Raw genomic sequence first — 26,250 nt, 5'->3', positions numbered from 1 at the left:
CCCCCTCCCTCATGAACCCTTGATAATTTATAAATTATTATTTTGTCATATCTTGCCTTGTCTGACGTCTCCCTTCACCCACTTTTCTGTTGTCCATCCCCCAGGGAGGAGGTCACATTTAAATATTTTATGGGCCTAATTGAATCTTTTCCTCATCACCAAAATGAGGAGATTGAAGTAGGTTTCTACGATGCCTTCAATCGAATAACTGCCATAAAAATTATTGAGAACCTGCTATATGCCTGGCAAAGAGCTAGAGATTTATGCATGTTGCTTTGTTTTAGCCTTGCAAAAAAATTATTCTGTTGCATTGTTTTGATAATTCTGTGATGTTGGGATTTCCCTTTCATGGATATGTAAAAAGTTTAACTTGCTCAGGGTGAGACAGTAAATTTCAGATAGGTTTCCTTGTCATAATTTCTAACACTAGTTTGGTCTAGTTCTATATCACTATTTTTTACTTGAGCTGTTGTAATATGTTGCTAGCTGATATCAGTGAGTAAGGGTGTAATGTTCATTTTTCCTGTTGCTGCTAGAGTGATAAAATATTCAAATCAGACTACAGTAACCCTTAAGAAACCTTTCAGGGAGTACACATTTCTTCATATATTTTACCACGAGCCATGCTACCTTTCTTGATTCTTCTCTAGCCGCCACTTTGCTACACTTTTTTCACTCTGGGAATTCCCTCTTAACACATACGCATTATGTGCATTCGAATGTATCTTGTCTTCTTACCCAGGAATACTCATTCTCTCTCATTCTTTGGCTAATACCTATTTTTTTTCTTTCAGTTATCACTTCCTCTCTGAAACCTTAACCTTACTCATGAAGCCTTCCTCTGTGCTCCTGTAGTGTTTTATAACATTGCTGTTGTACTGTTAACCACTACACATGTAAACTTTCTTCCCCTGCCTCTCTCTCTCTCTTTTTCTTAAATCATTTTTTATTGGGAGCTCATACAACTCTTATCACAATCCATATATACATCAATTGTGTAAAGCACATTTGTACATTCGCTACCCTAATCATTCTCAACACTTGCTGTCCACATAAGCCCCTGGTATCACATCCTCCCTTTTCCCACTCCCTCCCCACTTCCCCTTCCCTCATGAACCCTTGATAATTTATAAATTATTATTTTGTCATATCTTGCACTGTCCGACGTCTCCCTTCACCCACTTTTCTGTTGTCTGTCCCCAGGGAGGAGGTCACATGTAGATCCTTGTAATTGGTTCCCCCTTTCCACCCCACACTCCTTCCACCCTCCTGGTATCGCCACTCTCTCACCACTGGTTCTGAAGGGGTCATCCGCCCTGGATTTCCTGTTTCCAGTTCCTATCTGTACCAGTGTACATCTTCTGGTCTAGCTGGATTTGCAAGGTAGAATTGGGATCATGATAGTGGGTTTGTATGTCCGTTGTTACACCAAGTTCTTGGCTGTTTGGATTACTGTAACTGGAATCAGGAAGTGAGTTCAACTTTATTCTTCTCTTTCAGCATCGTTTTAGCTATTGGGACATCTTGTTTGTCAATATAAATTTAAAGAGTGATTTTTCTATTTCTACAAAGAAAGCTGTTGGGATTCTTATAGGGATTACATTGAATCTGTAGATCACTTTGGTTCAGTGGTTCACTTTTCAAAAAGAAGTAAATTGGTCACCAGCCTTTTTTTTTTTAATTAAAAACATTTTTGTTTTCAGGCTTTCTTTTGAGGCACTCTGGGTGGATTTGAACTGCCAACAGTTCAGCTTGGACTGCATGATTCACACCTCACCATTTGCACCAAGCAGGAACTCCTAACTGGTTCTAAGTGTGCTTTATTCTCCCAAGAATTTGATTTTCTCATGCTTAAACTATTGTTCTAACATTCTTTTCCTCTCTCTTCTGATAGTATGTACTGATTTTGATGCATACTAAACACATGCCAAAAGAAGCATATTTTAGAAAATGCTCAGTGTCATCATATTTTGTAGAGACTATTGGAGCAGGTTTCAGAAGGCTTGTATATTTACTAACCAGTTTTGTAACTTTAACTCAACAGCAGTGATTTTTGTGATATTAGAAAATCAATCAACTTCTTGTAATTCTCAGTTTCCTTATTTATCTAATGAGGAGTTGTATTAGATTTAGCAAGTTAAGGACTGATGTTCTGAATGAAAGCCTTCAGTTGGGTATGATGAAGATAAGGAGGTGAATGGCATTCATTGGCTTTCACGACCAAACTTAAATAAGTTAGGTGATCCTCTAAGGAGCGCCTACATTTAAAATCTTATTATTTTACAAGTGAAAAGTAATTTTAAAAACATTTGTTTGCAGTTACTGTAAAATGGGGAAAGGAGAAATTTGAAGGTGTAGAATTGAATACTGATGAACCTCCAATGGTATTCAAGGCTCAGCTCTTTGCATTGACTGGAGTCCAACCAGCCAGACAGAAAGTCATGGTGAAAGGAGGAACATTGAAGGTAAAATTCTGTCCATTTTTCATGTCATCTCATTATTATAGATTAATGATAAAAATTAACACCAGAAAATGTGTTTAGTGTTAATGTACTATTTGAGGCTGTGTGTGTGTGTATGTGTGTGTGTGTAGAATATGTTGTCATTGAATTGAAAAGGTAAAATACACGTGGTCAGCATGAGCTGGATTCAACTCAAGTGACAAAGGATTCTATATTTGTGTAGTGTGAGGAATATTTTTTGTAACTATTTCAAAACACTATTAGAAAAGGATTATTTTCATTTTAAAATGCATGTGTCAGTGGAGGTCTGTGGGGGGTCAAGGGATTAGCAGACTTTCCATTTATCTGAACAGTTTCGATTTTTTTCCTGTGAGGAAGAGATTAAAAGTTTGGTTTTATTTTGTTTAGATTAAAATAAAAGGTTATCTGTATTTCCTTAGTGCATTTCTGTTACAAGGATAGAAAACTTGTTTTAATTAAAAATGTGAAACAATGGGTTTTTAAAAGATTACTACTGCACAATGTGTTGTGTATTCGAATGTATAAATTTAATGCTTCAACATCTTTACTACAGAGCTGGCTCTGGATCATTGAAACACGTTAACAATTTTTCCATTGCTCTTTCTTCTTGTTTCCTGTTCATTAAAGGAGAGCTCCTTTCTCTTAAGATCAATCACTAACTTCTACCTGGAGATGGGAGAAGAAAAATATTGATTAAAAGAGAAGGACCTTAATTTATTCTTTCCCCCTGGAATGATCAGTCTATGGTTAAACCTACATTGTCCATGAAACCAAAACCAAGCGTTTTGAAGATGAGTGACCATGGAGAAGAGAGTAGAGCTGCCCAGAGGGTTTCCTAGATTATAGATCTTGATGGGACTGGAAGACCTCCCCTGTGTGACTGGTGGGTTTGCACCACTGACCTCTTGGTTAGTAGCAGAGTGCTTTAACCTCAGTACCACCAGGGCCCATACATCCTTGATAAGGGGGCCACAAAAAAGTTACTTTCTTTAATATTGTGCACAATATGATATAAGTGTAGTTTTTTTGTTTTTAATACTTCATGGGTTAGATGTAAAATGTTGGTTTTTAAATTTACTTAAGATATTTCACATTAAGTGGAATCATACAATATTTTCCCTTTTGTGTCTGACTTATTTCACTTAGCATAATGCTCTCAAGGTTCATGAATGTCATACCATGTGTCAGAATTTCATTTTGCTGTGGCTGAATAATTCATTCAGCTCCCGATGGACACTTGGTTGTTTGTTTCACCCTTTGACTACTGTGAATGGTGCTGCAGAAACATTGGTGTATGGATAGATACTTGTGTTAGTCCCTGTTTTCAATTCTTTAGGGCTAGATACTATTTATCCCAAACAGTATTTTTTGAAAGACAGCCAGCCCATTCTCTGCAGCATCTAGACTATTGTACATTTCCACCCTGCAGTATACCAGGATTTCTATTTCTGTGCCTCCTTGCCATCACTTACTATTTTCTATATTAGTAAATTATCTTCTGTGTAGTTTAAACCAGTGTCATACACTAGCTGTATGTCTGTGCATACTTAAATTTTCTTTGCTTTAATTTAAAATAATGTATCTATACCGAATACATTTTATTCTATGTTGAAGTAGCTTAAAAGTTAGTTGATTATGAGATTATATTTAAATTTTACAGAAATGATTGAATGCTTTTTCTTTGTTTTTAAAACAGGATGATGACTGGGGAAACATCAAAATAAAAAATGTAAGTATTAATAACCAAAACATATCTAGTGAAGTTTTCTAATTATTATTCTAAAGTAAATTGCAAATGACTTTCCCCTGTGTTTGTGTTTAGTAGTTTTAGCATCATTTGTTGAAAATACTTTCCTTTTTGCATTGACTTGTGTTGGATTTGTAAGGTAGAATTGAGATCATGATATTGGGTGGAGAGGAAGCATTTAGGAACTAGAGGAAAGTTGTATGTTTCATCATTGCTACACTGCACCCTGACTGGCTCGTCTCCTCCCTGCAGCCTTCTGTCAGGGGATGTCCATTTGCCTACAGATGGGCTTTGGGTCCCCTCTCCGCACTCCCTCTCATTCACAATGATACGATTTTTTGTTCTTTGATGCCTGATACCTGATCCCTTTGACACCTCGTGATCACACAGGCTGGTGTGCTTCTTCCATGTGGGCTTTGTTGCTTCTGAGCTAGATGGCCGCTTGTTTACCTTCAAGTCTTTAAGACCCCAGATGCTATATCTTTTGATAGCCGGGCACCATCAACTTTCTTCACATTTGCTTATGCACCCATTTGTCTTCATCAATTGTGTCGGGCCGGTGAGCATCATAGAATGCCAATTTAATAGAACAAAGTGTTCTTGCATTGAGGGAGTACTTGAGTAGAGGCCCAATGTCCATCTGCTACTTTAATACTAAATCCATAAATATATTCACATAGATCTATTTTCCCATTGTCATATATAAATATACTTACATATATACATGCCTGTATTTAGACCTTTATAAATGCCCTTTTCCTCCTAGTTCTATCCTCTATTTCCTTATACTTTCCTCTTGTTCCACTATCATGTTCAGTCTTCATTTGGGTTTCTGTAATTCCTCTGGGTTATAGTGCCCTTGATCAAGCCCTACCAGTCCTCCTGCACCCTCTTTGCCATCCATTTTGAATCACTTGTTGTTCCCTTGTCCCCGGGTTTGTTAACGCCAACTTCCTTTCCCTCCGCCTTCCCCTCTCCCATGTTCCCCGGGAACTGTCGTCCTGTAATTTTCTCTTCTGGCTTGTTTATCCCTCGTATCTTATCCAGATAGACCTGCAGAGATAATAATATGCACAAAAAACAAGACAGCAAAACAAAGCAACAAAAGAAAACAAAACACCACCAAAAAAATAATGACAAAAAAAAGAGCCTGTAAATAGTTCAAGGTGTGTTTGTTGACCTTTAGGAGTGTTTTCTGGTCAAGTCTGATGGGGCGCCATGCCCTGGCCCCAAAGTCTATTTTTGGTATTCCCTTGGACTTCCTTGCTCTGATCCCCTTGCTGTTCTGTTGCATACCCTTAGTGTTTTGCCTCAGTGTGGTGGGGTCAGATAGTGCGCAATTCCCGTACTGTGTGTCCAGTGTTGTCCTTTGTAGGGCTATGGGTCAGTGAGGGATGTCGTGTTTCATAATGGGGCTGGCCATATGGTCTCTGCATTGGCTACTCTGAGCAGGGATAGCGACCTCAAGGCTTGGTGGGCCAGGATGTTCTCCACTCTCTTCCTCACCCTTCATTTGCTCCTGTGTAGCTTCAGTGCTGTCCTCTGAAGTAAATTCTTCTGGTGGGTAGGGGAATTGTCCACATAGTTCGGATTGGGGCCGGCCCCTTAGACCTCTCTATTGGTTCCCTGCTTCATGCTGGTATTGTTGCATTCACATCTTGGAGCACTGGGTTGAAGGCTGGTCCCTCTTTCCCTATGGAGATATAAACAATACCCTCCCCTTGGGTGGGTTAGTGCTCTGTTCCCCCACTACCCATGTCTTCTCCCACCCCGCCCCCTTTTTTCCCCTCTCCTTTTTAGTTGTCTATCCCTGGATTTGATCTGGCCCTTGCCGTACTACCTGGACCTCACCCCAGGAATGTTTGTATACAGTAACTTTTTCCCCATGCCACTTTTGCTTTTTTTTTGAAGCTGACCTCTGCAGACTCATGTTGTACTTGACCTTTTGTGCTTGGCTTACTTCGCTTAGCATAATTTCCTCCAGTTCTTCTTATCGGTGCTGTGCTTTGTGTGTTCATCACTCCTTTTTATTTTTTTTAATTAAAAAAAATTTTTTTTTCATCACTCCTTTTTAGAGATGCATAGCACTCCATTGTATGTATGTATGTACCACAGTTTTTAATCCATTCGTCTGTTGATGGAAATTTGGGTTGTTTCCAACTCCTTGTAATTGTGAACTGTGCCACGATGAACACTGGAGCACAGATGTCTGGCCGTGGTTTGTTTCTTGCCTCTTCTGGGCGCATGCCCAGTAGGGGAGAACTTTGGTGCAGGCAATACATAGGCTATCAGAAATAGGGAAGGACACAAATACATATGAATCACTAATTGACACGTGGGATATACTGAAGATAAAACACCTGTGTACATTGAAATAATTCACCAAGAGAGTAACAAGAGAGCCCATGGACTGGGAAAACATCATTATAATGAATGAATGACACATCAGACAAAGGCCTTATTGATAAAATCTGCAATACTCTGCTAGCTTCCAAAAAGAAAAAACCTAATTGCCCACTGAGGCGGTGGGCAAAGGACCTGAACAGAAGTTTCACAGGGACAGAAGTCCGAATGGCCAACAAACATATGAGCAATGTTCTTGATCATTAGCCATAAGAGAAATGCAAATTAAAACAGCAGTGAGATACCACCTCACACCCTCAAGATAGCCCAATTCAAAAAATCAGAAAGGAACAAGTGTTGGAGGGGCTGTGCTAAGATTGGAATTCTCATCCACTGCTGGTGGACCTGTAGGTGTGTACAGCCACTATGGAAATTGATATCTAAAACAGATGGAAATTGAGCTACCAGAGTTAAAGATCTTTACGGAAAGAGATCCATCTGCTGTGGATCTGCTGGTCGGTGCAAATTGCCAACCTTTTGCTTAGCAGCCAAGATCTTCATCCACTGAGCCACCAAGGTACCTTGTCTCAATGTATGACAAAGGAAAAAAGCAAACTCAATGCCTTACAGAGTGCAAGTCACAGCCACCTCGTCAAGGACAGAGTAGAGCTGCCCCTGTGGGTTTCCAGAACCCTTTATGGGAGTAGGAAGCCTCAGTTCTCTCCTGTGAAGCAGCTGGGCTTTCAAATGACTAATCTTGCGGCTAGCCCATTGTGTAACTGCACTGCCAGAGCTCATTCCTACTTTTCACAGATAGCATTGTGCGCTTCATGATCGGTCTTAAAGTGTCCTTTTTGACAACACAGCACCATTTCTCTGGATTGTGTTTTTCTCACTATCTGAATCAAAATGGTCCGAACAGGTCCATTTCAGCTCACTAGCACCTAATTTTTATGTGTTCCTTTCAGTTTTGATGACTTCCAAATTTTCTAGTCATACTTCGTACATTCTGTTGATTTTTTGCAGCAGGTTTTTCTCATATTGAGGTTAATATACATAGAATTTAAAATTAGATATTTTGTATTAAGGTACTCTGTTTTCATTTGGTGTTTGAAAAGATGGGTTTTACTTTTCTGAAAATCTTAGATTTAAATGTAAGTAATTCTTGCTACGGAGTTCTGGTGGCATAGTGCTTACTCGATGGGCTGCGATCGCATGATCAGCAATTTGGAACCACCAGCAGCTCTCAGTAGTTACAGGCCAGGAATCCCAGAAGGGGTCATAGGTGTCAGCATTGACTTGATGGCACTGATGTTTTTGTTTTAAATCATTGTTAAACAATAGACATTTACAGAGTGAGTGTTGTCAGTGATTGGACAATTTGTTATAGTGAGAATTATCACTAAGTATTAATGATCATTTGAGAACTCTTACCCCACCCCCCAGCTTTGTTTATATTTTTAAAATCTTTATTGTGAATTGAGTGAAGGTGCACAGAGATAATGTTTCCATTCTATAATTCTTACATATTTTTTTATCATATCATTAATGCAATCCCTACAATATAACATCATGTATCCCATTCTTCTGCCCTGTGTTTCCTGTTTTTATTTTTTTGCTCTCCTAACTCTGTGATCTTTATCCTGGGATAGATGCAGCCCCTTTGATTGCAAATGGCTGATTATTCTAAGGTGTTAGTATCCCTAGTATTACTGTTCTCCTTTTAGGCCTGTGTATTATTTGGCTGAAAATTGAGTCCCAGGCATGCGTTTAGTTCCAAACCTGAAGGGTGGCTAAAAAGGAGCATAGTCTTGAGGATTCCAGCAGTCTCTTTCCAACTAGTAAGCCTGATGATTTTGAGTTCTGTTCTAATGTATTTTTCTCCTACTCCATCCAGGACCTCTGGATAGATCTGTGTGATCTCTTAGAGAGCAAGCAGGTGGTGGTAGCAGGTGGTGGTAACTGAGCAGCATCTTGAATTGGTTTCATGGTCATAAAAGGCTGAGCTCCAGGTGGCCCATTAGTCCATTGAACTAATTATTTACATGTGCCTCTGAGTTTCTTTACACTTCCTCTGGACAGAGAGACCATCGTACCTTAGATGGCTGCTCATAATGTTTTAAGAGCTCAATTGCAGAACATTGTGCTTGTGAATTGTGTTATGCTAACTGAGTGGGTGTACCCTGTCCTAAGCTTTATTGTGGTATCACATACAATAAAATTCATCTTTTTTTTTAGTGTACATTTTGATGATTTTTTTTTCATTTTGATGAATTTATGTACTTTTATACATTTAGGTAACCTTTCCATTGAATTTAAGTAATCTTGTAACTTCCATCACAATCAAGATAAAGAAGTTTCATTTCTCTAAAAAGTTTCCTCATTCCCCTTTGCAGATAAGCAGGTAACCCCTGGCTCTGGCAGCCACCACCTCTGTACCTTTTTTTTTTTTTCTTTTTAGTGTATGTATAGAGTTGTGTAGCCATCTTGCAATATAACTTTAAAATGTTTCTATCACCCCCGAAAAAAATCTTAGGATCACAAAAGTCACCTCTCATTTTTCCTTCCAACCCAGCTCCTGGCAACCACTAGTCTTTGTAGATTTGCCTTTTTTGGACATTTTGCATCAGTAGAATCATGTAGTATGTATTTTATTTTTTTGTCTGGTGTCTTTCATTGGGCGTAAGCATTAGCTTTAATGGATTTTGTGAAATGACTGTTTTTGAAACAGGGAATGAATCTGCTCATGATGGGCTCGGCCGACGCGCTTCCTGAGGAACCCGCAGCTAAAACCATCTTTGTCGAAGACATGACAGAAGAGCAGTTAGCGTCTGCTGTAAGCCACACTACATCTTACGTTAGATAAGTACTTTTCAAAGGACAATCAGGATGCCATTCAGAAAGTTAGGCCTAAATATTTTTAATATTTAGTCATTGATGTCAGGATGTCTAATTTCACAGGTCATTAGTTTTCATTTTTGTAGTTGCCTGAGAGTCCTTTTCTAGTCAGATAATTTATAAATTAGTGTTTTTCTTTTTCTTTTTGTATACTTTGACTATTGCCTTTCTAATTTACAAATGGGTTAAATTAAATTTATGTATAGCATTGAATATGGTCTGTAATTTACAATTTTCTAATTTCTGAAACTGAGCTGTAGGTATTATAATTAACCTTAAATTACAGATGGGGATTGTAAGGTATGCACATACATTCACACATATACAAAGGCAGTATCTACTGTGTCTGGTAATTAATCAACCCTTAAGTATTTACTATTTTTTCAGAAGACAGGCTCAAAGGGATTAAATTGGCTAATTACTGGTATGTTTAAGTTAAAAAAAATCTCCTTATTGAAAATACGTACACTGTATTCTTAATTTAATAGATAAATCCTTCAGTGCAAATTATTAACTGTGCAGCATACATGCAGTGCTACTTCTTTACTTTTTGTGCTAATGCTTTTGACAACCATTTTCACAAACCTGGAGGAGGCTGGCTTGATACAGTCTCAGTGTTTTCAAGAAGATGGGATGATTGTTAGCATGATGTAAGTAAAAGCTTCTGGTGAGGGAAATAAACGTGTCACTTTCGGAGGAAAGTGGACTAAAATAATAGGGGTTGGTGTGTAACTTGCCTCAGACTCTGAAGTTGTTTTTTAATATATACCATGTTAATTCATTTATAAATATTATCTAATTATTTTTTTCACATCAGATGGAATTGCCATGTGGATTGACAAACCTGGGTAACACTTGTTACATGAATGCTACAGTTCAGTGTATCCGTTCTGTGCCTGAACTCAAAGATGCTCTTAAAAGGTAAGGTTCAAGAAAAAGTTTTAATTAAGTCTTTGAGGTTCAGATGTGGGTGAGTAAAGCTGTGTTAAATGTTTGTAAACAGCTTTATTGAGCTACTATAAGATTTATTCATTTAAGACTCTGAGCCATGTAACCTCTTGGCCGCTGCCCTGCTTGGACAAGTGTTACAAAGGCCTTTTAGATCGCTCTGTTTTGTGTGCAAGGAACCCTGGCGGCAGTAGTGGTTATGCTTTGGGCCTGGATCCGCAAGACAGGACTTTCTAATCCAGTAAAGAGTTATAGCCTTTGAAGAACTCCAGTGGGCAGTTCTGCCCTGTTTTATAGGGTCTCTATGAGTCAGCATTGACCTAATGGCAGTGACTTTGGTTTTTTTGGTTTGTTTTTGTGTACAGGGACACCCACTCCACTTCACCCTGAAAGTGATCAATTTTAACTCCATGAATCAGGAAACTTAGCTCCACCAAGTGTCTGGAGGCATCTGACTGCCAGCAAACCTTCTGTACTTACTTTTGTAGTCTGTAGCTCTGGAAGCCCACCACACTATCCCCTGCTGGTATCCTTGTTTTGCTGCATCTACCAATGCTGCTGCTGCTGCTCTACTATTGCCTCTCATTTGGGTCACAGCTCTCTATCTCATGGACTGTGAAAGTTTAGTACAGGGACACACTGGCTCATTTTTCTTGATGGTGGTGAGAGCCCCCTTTCCACCTTGGGGGTGGCTCATGACCAGTCCCTATGTTACGGTCTCCTACACCTTAATTTGCCTAGTTTCATTCCCAGAAGAGTTCCACGTACTTTTTTATAAGGTACCTTATTTATCTCCTGGTAACATGTGCAAAGTACATGAAACAAACTACCGCTATACTTGTCTCCAAGGAGTGTTCTGACTGTACTTCTTCCAAGACAGCTCTGTTCTTTTGGCAGTCTGTGCTCCTTTCAGTAGTCTTTGCCAGCAGCATAATTCAAATGCACTGACTCTTGGCTTCCTTATTCAGTGTTCTGTGTTTATGTGCATATGATGAAACAATTAAAAATACCATGGCCTATGTCAGGCACACCTTGGGCCTCAAAGTAACACCTTTGCTTTTCAACATTATAAAGATATCTAAGATATCTTTAAGTAGCAGATTTACCCAGTGCAGTCTATCGTTTGATCTCTTGACTGCTGCTTCCGTGAGCATTGATTTTTGGATCCAAGCAAGAAGAAATCCATGACAACTTCAATCTTTTTCCCATTTATAGGATGTTCCCTATTGGTCCAGTTGTTAGGATTTTAGTTCTCTTTACATTGAGTTGCCATCCATACTGAAGGCTGCAATCCTTGATCTTCATCAGCAAGTGCTTCAAGTACTCATTTTTGGCAAGGAAGGTTATGTCACCTGTGTATATTACAGGTTAATAAGCCTTCTTCCAATCCTGATGCCATATTCTTCTTCATAGAATCCAGCTTCTCTGATGGTTCGCTTAGCATAAATATGGAGAAAGAATTCAGCCGTGACACACACCTTTCCTGATTGTAAACTAGGCAGTATTTGTTTTTTTTTGTACAGTTGCCCCCTGATATGTGTACAGGTTCTGCAGGAGCATAATAAAGTGTTCTAGAATTCCCATTCTTCCCAACGTGATCCACAGCTTATGACTCACACAGTTGAATACATTTGCATAGTTAATGAAACAAACATATTGCTGGTATTCTCTGTTTTGATCTAAGATCCATCTGACATTTGCATAGTTAATGAAACACAAGTAAACATCTTTCTGGTATTCTCTGTTTTGATCTAAGATCCATCTGACATCAGCAATGTTATCTTGGTCCATTTCCTTCTGAATCCAGCCTGAATTTGTGGCAGCTCCCTGTCAATGTACTGCTGCAACCATCCTTGGATGATCTTCAGCCAAATCTTTCTTACATGTGATATCAATGATGTTCTATAGTTTGAGCGTTCTGTTGGGTCATCTTTGGAATGGACACAAATATGATTAGTTGACCAAGTAGCTTTCTTCTGAATTTCTGGGCATACACAAGTGCGTGCTTCCAGTGCTTCATCAGTTAGTTGAACTTTCAATTGATATTCCATGGCTCATGCCTTCAGTGCTGATTGAACTTCTTCCTTCAGTACCATTGATTCATGATCATATGTTACCTCCTGAGATGGAAGAATGTTGACTAGGTCTTTTTGGTACAAAGACTATTTACCTATTTTGATGCTTCCTGCATTGTTCATTATTTTGTTCATAGAATCTTTTGTTATTGCAACTTGGGGCTTGAATTATTTCTATAATTATTTTTGTTTAAGATAATGGTGAACATATTATTCCCCCTTTTTGCGTGTGGGGCTGTCTAACTACAGGTTACCTTATAATATTTTCCTTTGTCTTCTTGAGTTTGCCCTTTGAAATGTCTTCTTTAGCTCTTCATCATTTCTTCCATTTGCTTTAGTTACTCTACGATCAGGAGCAAGTTTTAGAGTCACTTCTGACCTCTACTTTGATCTTTCTTTCCGGTCTTTTTAATGACCTTTCTGCTTTCTTCATATATGATATTCTTGATTTCATCCCACAACATCTCAGGTTTCTACTATTATTGTTCAGTGCGTTACCTTTAGAGAGAAATTCTGGAAATACATGTGGGAAATACTCAAGGTTGTTTTTGGCCCATGGACTTGTCTTAGTTTTCTTTAGCTTCAGCTTGAACTTACATATGAACAATTGATGTTCTGTTCCACAGTAGACCTTGGCCTTATTTTAGCTGCTGATAATCCCTTCTCCATCTCCCTCAGATGTGGACATTTCGATTTGTGCAGTTCATCTGGGGAAGCCCTTGTGTAGCATAATGCCTTTGTTGCTAAAAAAGGCATTTGTCATGAAGAAGTCATTGGTCTTGTAAAATTCTCTCATGCCGTCTCCAGCTTTGTTTCTGTCACCAAGACCATATTTTCCAACTGCTGTTCTTTCCACTGTTTCCAGCTTTTACATTTCAATAGCCATTAATTATCAATGCATCTTGATTGCCTGTTTGGTCAATTTCAGACTGAAGATGTTGGTAAAGTTCTTAAATTTCTGCATCACCAGCTTTCATGGGGGAGAAAGAGGAGGAGGCTTTCTACTCCTATGAATAGTTACAATCTAGGAAATCCCTGATTGATGACAGTGACTCTGGTTTTTAGTTTGAAGCTTTTGTGATTTGTGCATAAATGTTAAGGATACTTGTATAACTGCATTTCCGTATGCAAGCAGATAGCATTCTATAACAGACATCTTTGTACATCGCCATAGATCTTGATAATAAATATCCTTTTGGTGATGAATATGACACCATTCCTTTTGACTCTCATTCCCAGCATGTTAAACTATCTCACTGCAATCGAGTCAATGCCGACTCAGTGACCCTATAAGACAGGGTAGAATTGCCCCTGGGGGTTGCCGAGACTATATCTTTACAGGAGTAGAAAGCCTCATCTTTGTCCCATGGAGTGGCTGTGGTTTTGAATTGCTGACCTTGTGGTTAGTAGCCCAACTCTCACCACCAGGGCACCTTAGTAAACCATAATATTGTCTTATTAAAACTGGCCAAGACAAGTCTATATAAGTTCATTGATTCCTAGCATATGTGTTCATTTCATTTTTGATGACTTCCAATTTTCCTACATTCATACTCAGTACATTCCAGCTTCCAATTATTAATAGATATTTGCAGCTGTTTCTTCTCATTTTGAGTCATGCCCCATCAGCAAATGAGATTGTGGGTGGTATAGTAAGTGGTCAGTCCTTTTAATTGGTCTCTCCATTTGAGTCTCAGACTAAATTGAATCCTATTAGTATTTAATTCTACCTTAACTTTTCTAGGTATGCAGGTGCCTTAAGAGCTTCAGGGGAAATGGCTTCAGCACAGTATATTACTGCAGGTCAGTATCTTAATTAAATAAAATAGTTTTGAGAGAGGATTGTAGCAAATATATACATAACTCTTTTCATTCACAATTTATTTAGTGTCTTTTCTTTTACACTGTGTTTTTTAAAACATCACTGATATTGGAGTGCTTACATTAAACCACTTGGAACTAAATTATAAACCAGTCATAGCTGTCCTTTTGGAAAAATAATCCAAATGTCACTTGATAGAACTGTAACTTTGGCTTCATATTTATCTTTTATAACAACAGTTCTGTTGAAATGTAATTGACATACTAGATAGCTTGCTCATTCAAAGTGTAGAACTCATTGTTTTTGGAATATTCACAGTTGTGCAGCCTTCACCACATTCAGTTGTAGAACCTTTCATCACCCCTAAGCCAACTTATGTAGTCACTCCTCCTCCTCTGCCAATTCCTCTTCGTTCTAGGCAGCCATTGCTTTCCTTTTTGTCATTGTAGTTTTGCCTGTTGTGGACTTTGCACATAAATCAAGTCACATTATGTAGTCTTTTGTGACTAGTTTTTTTTACTTAGCATACAGTTTTTAAGGTGCACTCATACTGTCACATGTATCAGTATTACATTTCTCTTTATTGATAAAAATATATATTACACTGACTATACGACATTTCATTTATCCAGTCATGATTTATTGTTTGATTATTTCCACATTTTGGCTATTGCAAATAATGCCGCTGTGAACATTTGTGTACAATACAAGTCTTTGTATGTTTTCATTTTCCTTTGAAGTTTTGTAATAAATGTTTGTTTCCCACTTTTGAGGAACTTCCAAACTATTTTCCAAAATGCCTGTATGTGAATTCCAGTCTCTACCTCTTTACAAGCACTTATTATTTATCATTTTTATATATTATCTACTGGGTGTGGAGTGGTATCTCATTGTGGTTTTTGGTTTGCATTCCCTCTATGAATAATGCTGAGCATCTCTTCATGTGCTTATTGACCATTTCATATTGTTGTGATCAGTTTGTTTTTAATATTACAAACAGTAAAACTTAATTTCAGTCCTTTTGGGTTAGGGAGAGTATCTATTGTATCTACTCATTTATAAGCCGAGTTTTTCAGCACATTTCTAATGCAGATTTTGTGGTAAAATTAGGTGCCTCGCCTGATATTTGGGTTGGCTTATACTTGAATATATACGGTACAATTTTTTTTAAACTGATAATAGGTTTGTTGAAATTAAGTTTTTCTCAACCATTTTGGGGGTATAGTTTATGGACATTAATTATTAGTGGGGTGAAATATTTTTAAAATTTTGCCTTTTAAGCTTTCTAACTAAATTTTATAATACTTTTAAATTATAAAAATTTTTTTAAGAATTTGGTTTATCATTCACTCTCTTTAATAAGTTTTAGGCGTCCCTTTAATAAGTTTTAGGCATGTCTTTTATTCCTGAGTATAATAGGGTGGGTTTCCTGAGAAAGCCCATTCATAACTCCAAGACAATCATCATATTAACGTGGGAATTTATCATTGGCATGACATAGTTTTGTCCAGTTAATTTCCACTATGGAATTTATATTCCTTTCTGCTTCAAGATCCAATTCAGGATCACATATTGCATATAAATGTCCTCCCTCATTTGCTTCCCATATCTAGGATTTGTTTCTTGGTTTTCTCTTTTGATCTGATGACCAGTTGCTGTAGAGTCAGCTCCAAGTATTGATGACCCCTTGTGTTTCAGAGCAGAACTGTGCACCATAGGGCTTTTAGTGGCTGATTTTGTGAAAGTAGCTCATCAGCCCTTCCTTCTGAGATACCACTTGATGGACTTGAACTGCCAGCCTTTTAGTAACAGCCAACTACAATTACTATTTGTATCGCCCAGTGACTCCAAAACATTCATACAACCCAAACCAATGACCACCAAGCTGATTCTGACTCATAGTGACTCGATATAGGTTTCTGCGGCTATAAATCTTTGTGGGAGCAGATAACCTTGTTTTTCTCACCCAGAGAAAATATTAAATACCTGTATCTATTTTGAGGCATTACGTGTTACTAGAATGTAGGTAGTTTTGGGGGCATATTTTTTAAATTAAAAAAAAGCCCCAGCTTTATAGTGTTGCTTAAATTTTAGCCCTTCAGAAATATTTTTCTAACCTTGTGTTATATTTTTGCTTTTATTTTAAAATCCAGAAACATTTTATCGGGCACCTACTTTGTGCTACTACACCTTTCAGTCTATATAATAATGATAACATTTTATATTTAACATACTGAGAAAACAGTACAAGTGAAGCTAATAAAGATTAGCGTTTTACTGCATATGAGAGTCTAGTGGATCAACCTCTGTAAAGGCAAGGTGTTAAAGCTATGAATTCAGCAGGAAAGCATATTCTCCATACTCTCCATACTGAATGGAGAGTAGCTGAAGTTTTATGATTATGAGATTTGCGATGGTGACAGGAGATAAACCGGAAACTTGAAGAAGTAGACAAATTAGTTTGGGCTCCAAGTTGTTTGATGAGCCAGGAAGTATGTCTTACTTACACTGATTTCAGTGTTAAGAATTCAGTAGACGGGAAGTAACTGTGGAGTTACGAAAGATGTCAACGGTTGAGATTTGTCTCCCAAAATTGTGTATAAATATGGCTGGGCCATGGTTTTCAGTTGTTTGGCGGTTATGTACTGATGCAATTTGGCAGCTGTGTAGTGATGTAATCATCTTCCATGATGTGAGCTGAAGTGATCAGCCAATCATTTGGAAAGTGATTAGGGTGGGATGCAACACCCTTGCTCAGGTTACAGCCCTGATCCAATGTAAGTGGAATTTCCTCTGATGTGGCTTGGATTTCCTTCAATCTTAAAGAGAGAAAAGGAAAGAAGTAAGTAGAGGCAGGTACCTAACTACCAACGAAAAAGAAATACCAGGTGTAGAGCGCATCCTTTGGACCGCAATTTCCCTGCGCTAAGAACCTCCTAGATCCAGGGAAAGATTGATACCATGGAGGTCCAAGGAACACAGAACTCACAGATTTTGAATGGAAATAAGGTCCTCCAAGAACTGGCAGGGAAAACCTACCGCTGACACTATGAATTCAGACTTTTCGCCTCCTAAATTTGTTTGTTAAATTAATATTGCTTTTAGAACAACACTTGGTAACTAAAGACAGGAAGTAAGTAAGCTGGGGTGGTGATGTAATGGCCTGGCCTATAGTCTAGGAAAGTCACATTGTGTTCATTTGATCCCTCAACAGAAGTTATGTGTTCTTTCTATTGAATTAATACAGCTTGCTTTGGTTGGCACAGTAAATAAAGACTGGCAAATGGGGAGAAAGGGAGGCAGAGTTCAGAAGTTGTTTAGTAACAAATTTCTGGTGTATTACTTAAGATGTTAAATATTTTCCTTTTTTTTACTAGGGGTCAACAATCTCATAAGGAGTAGATACACTTAAAAATAGTCATTAAATAGGTATTTCTTTATATTAACTAAGAAGATTCGGTACTATGTATTGTCATTATTTTATTAAGGCAATATTTGCTTTGTTTTTAAGCCCTTAGAGATTTGTTTGATTCCATGGATAAAACTTCTTCTAGTATTCCACCCATTATTCTTCTGCAGTTTTTGCACATGGCTTTCCCACAGTTTGCAGAGAAAGGCGAACAAGGACAGTATCTTCAACAGGTAATTAGGTCAAGGTTCTGTAGTCTATATTTTATAAATTATAAAACTTAGGTTTTCTATAGTTAATGTTTTCTTTTTTTTTAAATGTTATCCTTTTTTGTGTACCTGTTTGGAAATTACAAACATCAGTCCATTAAATTTTAGTTGTTAAATAATGATCCTGCTTCTGCGTTTGCCTCCCTCTAGTTTTTCTGCATATAGTACCTGTATCATTTTAAATGTTTTTATTGTGGTAAAATAGACATACATGTTACCATTGTAACCATTCTTAAAAACAACCCCAAAACCTCCAACTCCCATCAAGTGGATTCTGACTCATCGATACCCAGTAGGGTAGAATAAAACTGCCCCTGTGGGTTTCCAAGATGATCAGCTTTCTGGGAGTAGAAAGCCTCATTTCTCTTCTGGTAACTTTTCTTAAGTATGTATAATTTACTGGCATTGATTATAGTCACAGTGTAGACTATCACCACTATATCCAAAGATTTTTATCATCCCAAACAGACACTTAGTACTCTCGAAACAATAATAACCCATTCTTCTCTATCCCTAGCCCCCGCTATCTACTATCTTTGGTCTTTATGCATTTGTTTATTCTAGATATTTGATAAAAGTGGAATCATTTGAAGGGGCTTCAAAAAGTTGTGGAAACATTTTATTTTTCTGAAGCCCCCTTATACAATATTTATTATTTTGTGCCTGACTTAGTTCACAGTTCACTTATATTAAACCATGTGTCATTGTGTTTTTATGGCTGAATAATAGTACATTGTATATGTATGTATATCACCTTTTATATATATCCCGTCATCTGTTAATAATACACTGAGGTTATTTCTATTCTTTGAACATTGGAGTACAAATCTGTTGTAGTCCCTGGTTTAATTCCCCCCCCCCCACCATATATATCAAGAATCTAAATTCTGAGTCATTATAATTTTATCTTTAACTTTTGAAGGCCTGTCAAACTGGTTTTCATAGAAGTACCATTTAATACTCTTGTCATTAATGCTTGAGGGTTTCAGTTTTTTCACATCTTTGCTAGGACATATTTTTTGTTGTTTATTTCATTTTGATTTTGATAGTAGCCATTTTGTTGTTCTGTGCCGTTGGCTTGATTCTGACTCATAACAACCTTATATGACACAGAACTGGTCTGAAGGGTTTCCTAGACTGAAATTACTATAGGAGAAGGTCACTTGGTGTTTCTCCAGCAAAGCCATTAGTTCTAACTCTCTAACGTTTAGTTAACAGTCCAGGGTTTTATTAATCACCAGGATTAATATTCTTTAATAACCATTCTACCCACTGTCAAGTCAATTCTGGCTTATAATGATTCTTTAGGATGGAGCACTGCCCTATAGGTTTCAAGCCTGTAGTAGTTACTGGAGCAGTTGGCCACATCTATCAGATTTGAACTGCTGACCTTTTGATTAGCAACCAAGCACTTATCCAAGCCACTGTACTATCAGGGAATATCATAGTCAATCTAGCAGTATGTGAATTAATAGTTTTGATGTGTATTTCTCTAATGACTAATGGTGTTTAGCATCTTTTATGTGCTTATGAACAAACTTACAGAACCCTTTACCTTATTTGTAAGATCGTAATAGTTCTAATTTGGCATATTCGTTTCAAAGATGAAAACTGCTTTCTGCCAAAGGAAATAGTGATCATTTTGGTAAAATTTTGTAGACCAATACCTTAGTAACTTTGATTACTATTGTATCTTTTTTTGTATCACAGGATGCTAATGAATGTTGGGTACAAATGATGCGAGTATTGCAACAGAAACTGGAAGCCTTAGAAGATGATTCTGTTAAAGAGGTAAATGAAATACCACATATATTTGTGATTAGAGACATTCATTATATCTTGATATTTGGTTGAATGTTTTTGTTTTTTCCTCCTTCTCGAGGCTTTGCATAAATTCAGCTTAGTAGTTAAACATGTACACCAGTATTTTAGGTGCTCAATGCAAAATAAGAATTTGAAAACTTGCATCTCAAAGTTAAATTTACTATATTATTTATTGAACTTAATCTATTGATATCATTGCGTGTCTGTAATCTTTTGGCAATGTATTGATATGTATATGTAAACTAAAATTGGATTTTTGTTTCATTTTATTTTTTGCAGACAGATTCATCTGCATCAGCAGTGACACCCTCTAAAAAGAAAAGTTTAATCGATCAGTTCTTTGGTGTTGAGTTTGAAACAACGTATCCTTATGAATCAAGATTTATATACATTGTACTCATAATTTATTAGCAACAAATGGGGTGGGAGACAGGGTATGCAGTAAAGAAATTCTTCAGAAGTTTTTATGCCTAAGTAATGTGTAATTGGAAAAATACACTCATTTGATTGATCTTGAAGTTCAGATAAATGTTCACTTACTAAGGGATGCTATTTTTTCTTACAGGCATCTTTAGTAGAATCTTCTTTAAAGTAACTTCATAGAGAACTTTTATTAGTGTATAAATAATTAGTATATCTACAAAGCTATGTTTATGAGTTTGAACCGATACATAAAACTTGAATTTAGGCACCCACTGTCCTATAGAACATAGGTTCCCAAACTTATTTGACCCACTGCCCCCTTTTTCAGAAACACAAACAAGAAAAAACCAGGAACAACAAAGAAAATTACTCATTTCCTCCAAGTCCCATCAATGAAGGTTTTTACTGTAGCCCATAATGTAGGATAGAAAGGTGTTTTTAGCATCTTTTTATGTGCTTGTGAATGAATGAACTATACCTTATTTGAAGATTATATAGTTTATAATTTGGCATATTAAATTTAAAGAAGAAAACGGCTTGCTGTCCTAAGGAAATATTGATCATTAAGTATATGTTTCTCCTTGGGCGACCCCCTGTCCAGGGGGTGGTTTCTTCCTCTTAGGAAACACTGCTTTACATCATGAGTCCAAATGCTATTGTCATTGAATTCTGAGTCAGCGACCTTAGAGGACAAGAGTAGAACTGCTTTCTATGTGTTCCCAGATTGTATTTTAAAAAGAGAAAAAAAGCAGATGACCACATTTTTCTGCTGCAGAGTCTGATGGGTTTCAACCATCTAAAGACTTTTCATTTGACCACTGAGCACATAATCACTGTGCCACTAAGGTTTCTTATATCATGGTTAAGAACTTAGAAAAGGATTTTATTTATGTGTCTGAGCCATTGAAATCATGTTAGAATCATGCTGAGTACCAATTTAACATTCATTTAGAGTTCATCATTTCACACTCATTGTACAGTAAGTAATTCTTATAGAGTTGGTAGGAGAATGAACATTCTAAAGTATATTGACTTCATTATGAGACAATTGTAAATACTACTGAATGATATCAATTTTAGTGGCATTAGGATAATTTATTATAGTCAAGATTATTTAGGAACTTGAAACCTATTGGCATATTCCTTATCTCATCTCACAAAGCATGAAATGTACAGAATCTGACGAAGAAGAAGTTACTAAAGGAAAGGAAAATCAGCTTCAACTTAGCTGCTTCATTAATCAAGAAGTCAAGTATCTTTTTACAGGACTGAAATTGGTAAGGACAGATACAGTCAGAAATCTGATAGCTTCCACGTAGGTTCTGATTGCAGAGACATAAACGCTAACATGGTCTTATGGACGCTTAAATATTGATGTATCTTTTTCACATGATAAAGTAGTACCTTTCACTTTGTGCTGTATCTTGTTTTATTTTAAATCTCTCACTGTTTGCTGAATGAGAAACGAGACTTAATTTTTTTTTAAGAGGAATCCTATGTTTACTTGGATTATTTCCTTAAGGCAAATTACTTCATATAAGCTCTGGTTTCTTGAATGAGCGTTAAGTAGTGGTGTCTGTGAGAATTAGATGAGAATTCATATTATACCCAGATTGAAAAATCCAGTTCTTAATTATTATTGAAGGTGACCACATAACTTATTGTCCAGACAGGGACACTTTTATGAGTGAACTGGATGCATATTAATAATTATGAGACATATACTGGATGTACCAGGCAAAATGGTATAGAATCATTCCACTATTGCATGAGGACTATAAGGAGTTAGAATTTAAGTGACTTGGTGGTTTGAGGCAGAGCTGTAACTGGACCTTTTCTCAGTGTCTATCAGCACTCTTGCTAATGCCATACTACAGAAGTACATACTCACTTAAAATGTGTATTACTGCTGCTCATTGATGGATTAGACAGTTTTGCTTGCCACCTTATTAATTTGCAGTATTTTGGGAGGACTATGTACATCCTCTGAAGAATATTTTAGTTTGGATCATAACTCCTTTGAATGATTTTCACATTGAAGTTCAAGTGATTTTACTGACTTTGGGAGCACTGAAAATTGGAATTGTTTATCTTAAATTTTTGTTATTTTAATACAAAGAGAATTTGCAGGAGAGCCTAGAGTAGGAGTTTTTAAAAATTGATTGGTTCTTTAACCATGACCAATAAGTTGAAGTCTTTAAAGAAGAAAAGTAAGCGGAAAAAAAAAAATTAAACTCATTGCTAGTGAATTGATATCCTATACACTGTGGTCCTAAAAGACAGAGTACAACTGCTACTATAATGTTTCAAAGCTGTAAGTCTTTATGGAAGTGATTGCCACTTTTTCTCATGGAATGACTGGTGGGTTTGCGCCATGGAACTTTGGTTAGCTGCTGAGCACTTAAGAATCACACCACCAGGGCTCCTTAATTGAATAAAATACAGTGAAATACAGTGGAATAATTGAGCAGGGACTTTGTATAGAAGATATTTGGATAGTACAGATGGAATGATAGGCAGTAAAGTTAGGGTAAGAATTACACCCAAAGTACTTTTTTGCTGTGGAGCTTCACCCATAGTTTGGGGTAAGATTGACAAGGGGATAGGAAGAGAGGAGTCAGTATATTTTGCCTTATGATATTGAGAGAAGTGTTCATGTGTGGTTCATAATTTTAAGGGAAGTTCATTTTATTTTTTAGAAATCATTTCATTGGGGGTTTGTATAGCTCTTATCACAATCCATACACGCATTCATTGTGTCAAGCACATTTGTACATTTGTTGCCATCATCCTCCTCAAAACATTTGGTTTCTACTTGAGACCTTGGTATCAGCTCCGCCCCCCCCCCCATGAACCCTTGATAATTTATAAATCATTATTATTTTGTCATGTCCGACATCTTCCTTCACCTACTTTTTTGTTGTCTGTTGCTAATGAGGGGGGTTATATATATCCTTGTAATCGGTTCCCCCTTTCTATCCTACTTTCCCTCCACCCTCCTGGTATCACCACTCTCACCACTGGTCCTGAAGGGATCATCTGTCCTGGATTCCCTGTGTTTCCAGTTCCTATCTATACCAGTGTATATCCTCTGGTCTAGCCAGATTTGTAAGGTAGGATTGGGATCATGATAGTGGTCGGGAGGAAGCATTTTAGAACTAGAGGAAAATTGTATATTTCATCATTGCTACACTGCACCCTGACTGGCTTTTCTCCCCGAGACCCTTCTGTAAGGGGATGTCCAGTTGCCTATAGATGTGCTTTGGGTCCCCACCCCACACTCCCCCTCAATGATAAGTTATTTTGTTCTTTGGCTGATACCTGATCCATCGACACCTCGTGATCACACAAGCTGGTGTGCTTCTTCCATGTGGGCTTTGTTGCTTCTTAGCTAGATGCCCACTTGTTTAACTTCAAGCCTTTAAGACCTCAGATGCTGTCTTTTGATAGCTGGGCACCATCAGTTTTCTTCACCACATTTGCTTATGCACCCGCTTTGTCTTCAGTGATCGTGTTGAGAAGGCGAACATCATGGAATGCCAACCAGTTTAATATAGAACAAAGTGTTCTTGCATTGAGGGAGGACTTGAGTGGATGCCCAATGTCCATCTGCTACCTTAATACTAAACCTATAAATACATGCACGTAGATCTATTTCTCCATTGTCCTATAAATATATTTACATAGGTACATGTCTGTTTAGACCTCTATAAATGCCCTTTTCCTCCTAGTTCTTTCCTCTATTTCCTTTTAGTTTCCACTTTTCCCACTACCATGCTCTGTGGGAAGTTCATTTTAAAAGTATACAAAAACCAAGTTATTCATTACGAGTTCATTCTTTTTTTATGAGTTCTTTAACATAAATCATGACCTACAAGTTTCAGTGTATGAAAAAATGGAGCATAGATATTAATTCCAAAATATGGAATAACTTAGCAATGACTGTCCAGTATGCAGTTTTTTCATAATCTGTAAAATTGTAGAAAAATTTTATAAATTTGGAATTTCATAGATGACAAAGTATAGGGAATTGATAACAATAGTCATAGAACTTACCTGTCAATATTGTGTTGGGTATTCTTTCAATTTTATAGTGTACTTTTTTTTTTAGAGTTGTATAAGGTTTATGGGAAATGGTCAATAAAGAACAGTTTTTTAAAGAACAATTTCCATATAGCTCCTTTTTCTTTTTTTTTTTTGCACTTGAGTAACCCTGATCCTAATCCTTCCATCCCATCCCTTATGGGATTTCTTTTGTACATTTCACTTATACATAAGTAATAATCATGTATTATATTGTTGCTCTTGTTATTTTGGACTACTATCAGACCAGTTAATAAGAAAAATAATATTTTTGTTTCATTTGTTTGTTTCTTCTTGACTACTGTTCCTTTGATTTGTCAGTTTGTGTACTGTGGTGGCTTGGGTGTTGCTGTGATGCTGAAACCTATGTCACTGATAATTCAGATGTTCCTGGGTCACCCAAAGTGTTCAGATTCAGTAGAGATTCCAGACTAAGACTATACAACAAAGAAGGAATCGGCTGCTCACTTCTGAGGAAATAGCTGCTGAAAGCCTTCTGCATAGAAAGGAAGCAGAACATTGTCTGACATAGTGCCAGCGAGTGCACCCTTCTGATAGGCGTGTACTTTAAATGTGCCTACGGAAGAGTTGTTTTATTGGAGTTATGTAGACCATGGTGACATTAATGGAGCAAAACTTATGGGAATGCGGTCTTTAAGATTGTCATTTGCTTGGTGGGGCATGACTCAAGGTAATAAGAAATAGCTGCAAAAATCTAATGATCAGAACTTGGAATGTGCGAAGTATGAATCTAGGATAATTGGAAGTGGTCAAAGATAAAAAAGAATGTATAAAGATAAGTATCCTAGCCATCAGTGAGCTCATATGGACTGGTATTGGCCATTTTGAATCAAAATTATATGATTTACTATACTGTCAAGAGAAATGGCATTGCATTCATTTTTTAAAATGCCATTGCAAAATCATTCTTCAAGTATAGTGCTGTTTGTGATGAAATTGTATCTATTGACCTTCAAGAAAATAGAGTCAGTACAACAGTTAGTCAAATTTATGCACCAACCACAAAAGCCAGTGAAAGAAATCGAAGAATTTTACCAACAACTTGTCAGAAATTGATCAAACATAAAATCAGTATCATTGCTAACTATTAGTGATTGAGATAACTATTGGTTATTGAAATGCAGAATGCAGTTGGAAACTGTAGGGAACAGTCGTTGGAAAATAGGTGCTTGGTGATAGAAATGAAAGGAGATTGCAGGATAGAATTTTGCAAGTATTCATCACAGATTCCATCTCTAGATGGAATACAAAGAAATCAAAATGAAGTTTCTATGAGAAGAGATGATGGAAAAGCTTGATGTTAGCAGACAAACCAGGTAGTTGCTAACTGGAACAGACTCAATTCCTCATGTAAGTTCACGCTAAAACTAAAAATGTAATCCCCAGGAGTGAAAATATGACACTGGGTCTATCCCACCTGAATGTTGAGAACATCTCAAGAACAGATTTGATGCCTGGAGTACCAATGACAGAAGACCTGATGAGCTATGAGATGCCAAAGCAAAACATCATTAAAAAAACCAAAAATTGGAGAAAGAAATGATCCGTGTGATGACAGAAGGGACTCTGAAACTTGTTCCTAATTATAGGGTAACTATCCAAAGCAAATGGAAGAAATGAAGTCAAGGAGCTGGATAGAAAATTTCTTAGGGGATCATGAAGAGGCAAAGTCAAATATTAAAATGAAATGTGCAAAGGCCTAGAAAAGGAAAGAACAACATACTGTATATGCTCGTGTATAAGCTGACTTTTCCAGCACATTTTAAATGCAGTTTTTGTGGTAAAATTAGGTTCCTCACCATATAACTTTCCTCTAGTTCTTAAATGCTTCCTACCCCCCAATATCATGGTCCCAGTTCTGCCCTGCAAATCTGGCTAGACCAGAGGATGTACATTGGTACAGAT

At 37.1% G+C, this 26,250-nt stretch overlaps 1 protein-coding gene across 1 annotated transcript in view; it reads left to right on the top strand.

The window, feature by feature from the left end:
* USP14 (ubiquitin specific peptidase 14) overlaps nucleotides 1–26,250 on the top strand; it is a 48,890-nt gene that overhangs the window by 1,715 nt on the left and 20,925 nt on the right. The window contains exons 2-10 of the mRNA XM_004702894.2: nucleotides 2,320–2,465; nucleotides 4,180–4,212; nucleotides 9,305–9,409; nucleotides 10,289–10,392; nucleotides 14,239–14,297; nucleotides 17,828–17,958; nucleotides 19,705–19,785; nucleotides 20,098–20,180; nucleotides 21,404–21,518. Of these exons, the coding sequence (XP_004702951.1) occupies nucleotides 2,320–2,465; nucleotides 4,180–4,212; nucleotides 9,305–9,409; nucleotides 10,289–10,392; nucleotides 14,239–14,297; nucleotides 17,828–17,958; nucleotides 19,705–19,785; nucleotides 20,098–20,180; nucleotides 21,404–21,518 (857 nt within the window). The remainder of the gene's footprint in view (nucleotides 1–2,319; nucleotides 2,466–4,179; nucleotides 4,213–9,304; nucleotides 9,410–10,288; nucleotides 10,393–14,238; nucleotides 14,298–17,827; nucleotides 17,959–19,704; nucleotides 19,786–20,097; nucleotides 20,181–21,403; nucleotides 21,519–26,250) is intronic.

This window comes from Echinops telfairi, unplaced genomic scaffold (assembly GCF_000313985.2).
Source record: "Echinops telfairi isolate 266 unplaced genomic scaffold, ASM31398v2 ScPeMD7_7400;HRSCAF=8409, whole genome shotgun sequence".
Lineage (NCBI taxonomy): Eukaryota > Metazoa > Chordata > Mammalia > Afrosoricida > Tenrecidae > Echinops > Echinops telfairi.
Note: the sequence above shows the minus strand (reverse complement) of the source record. Positions and strands in the feature narration are given on the sequence as shown.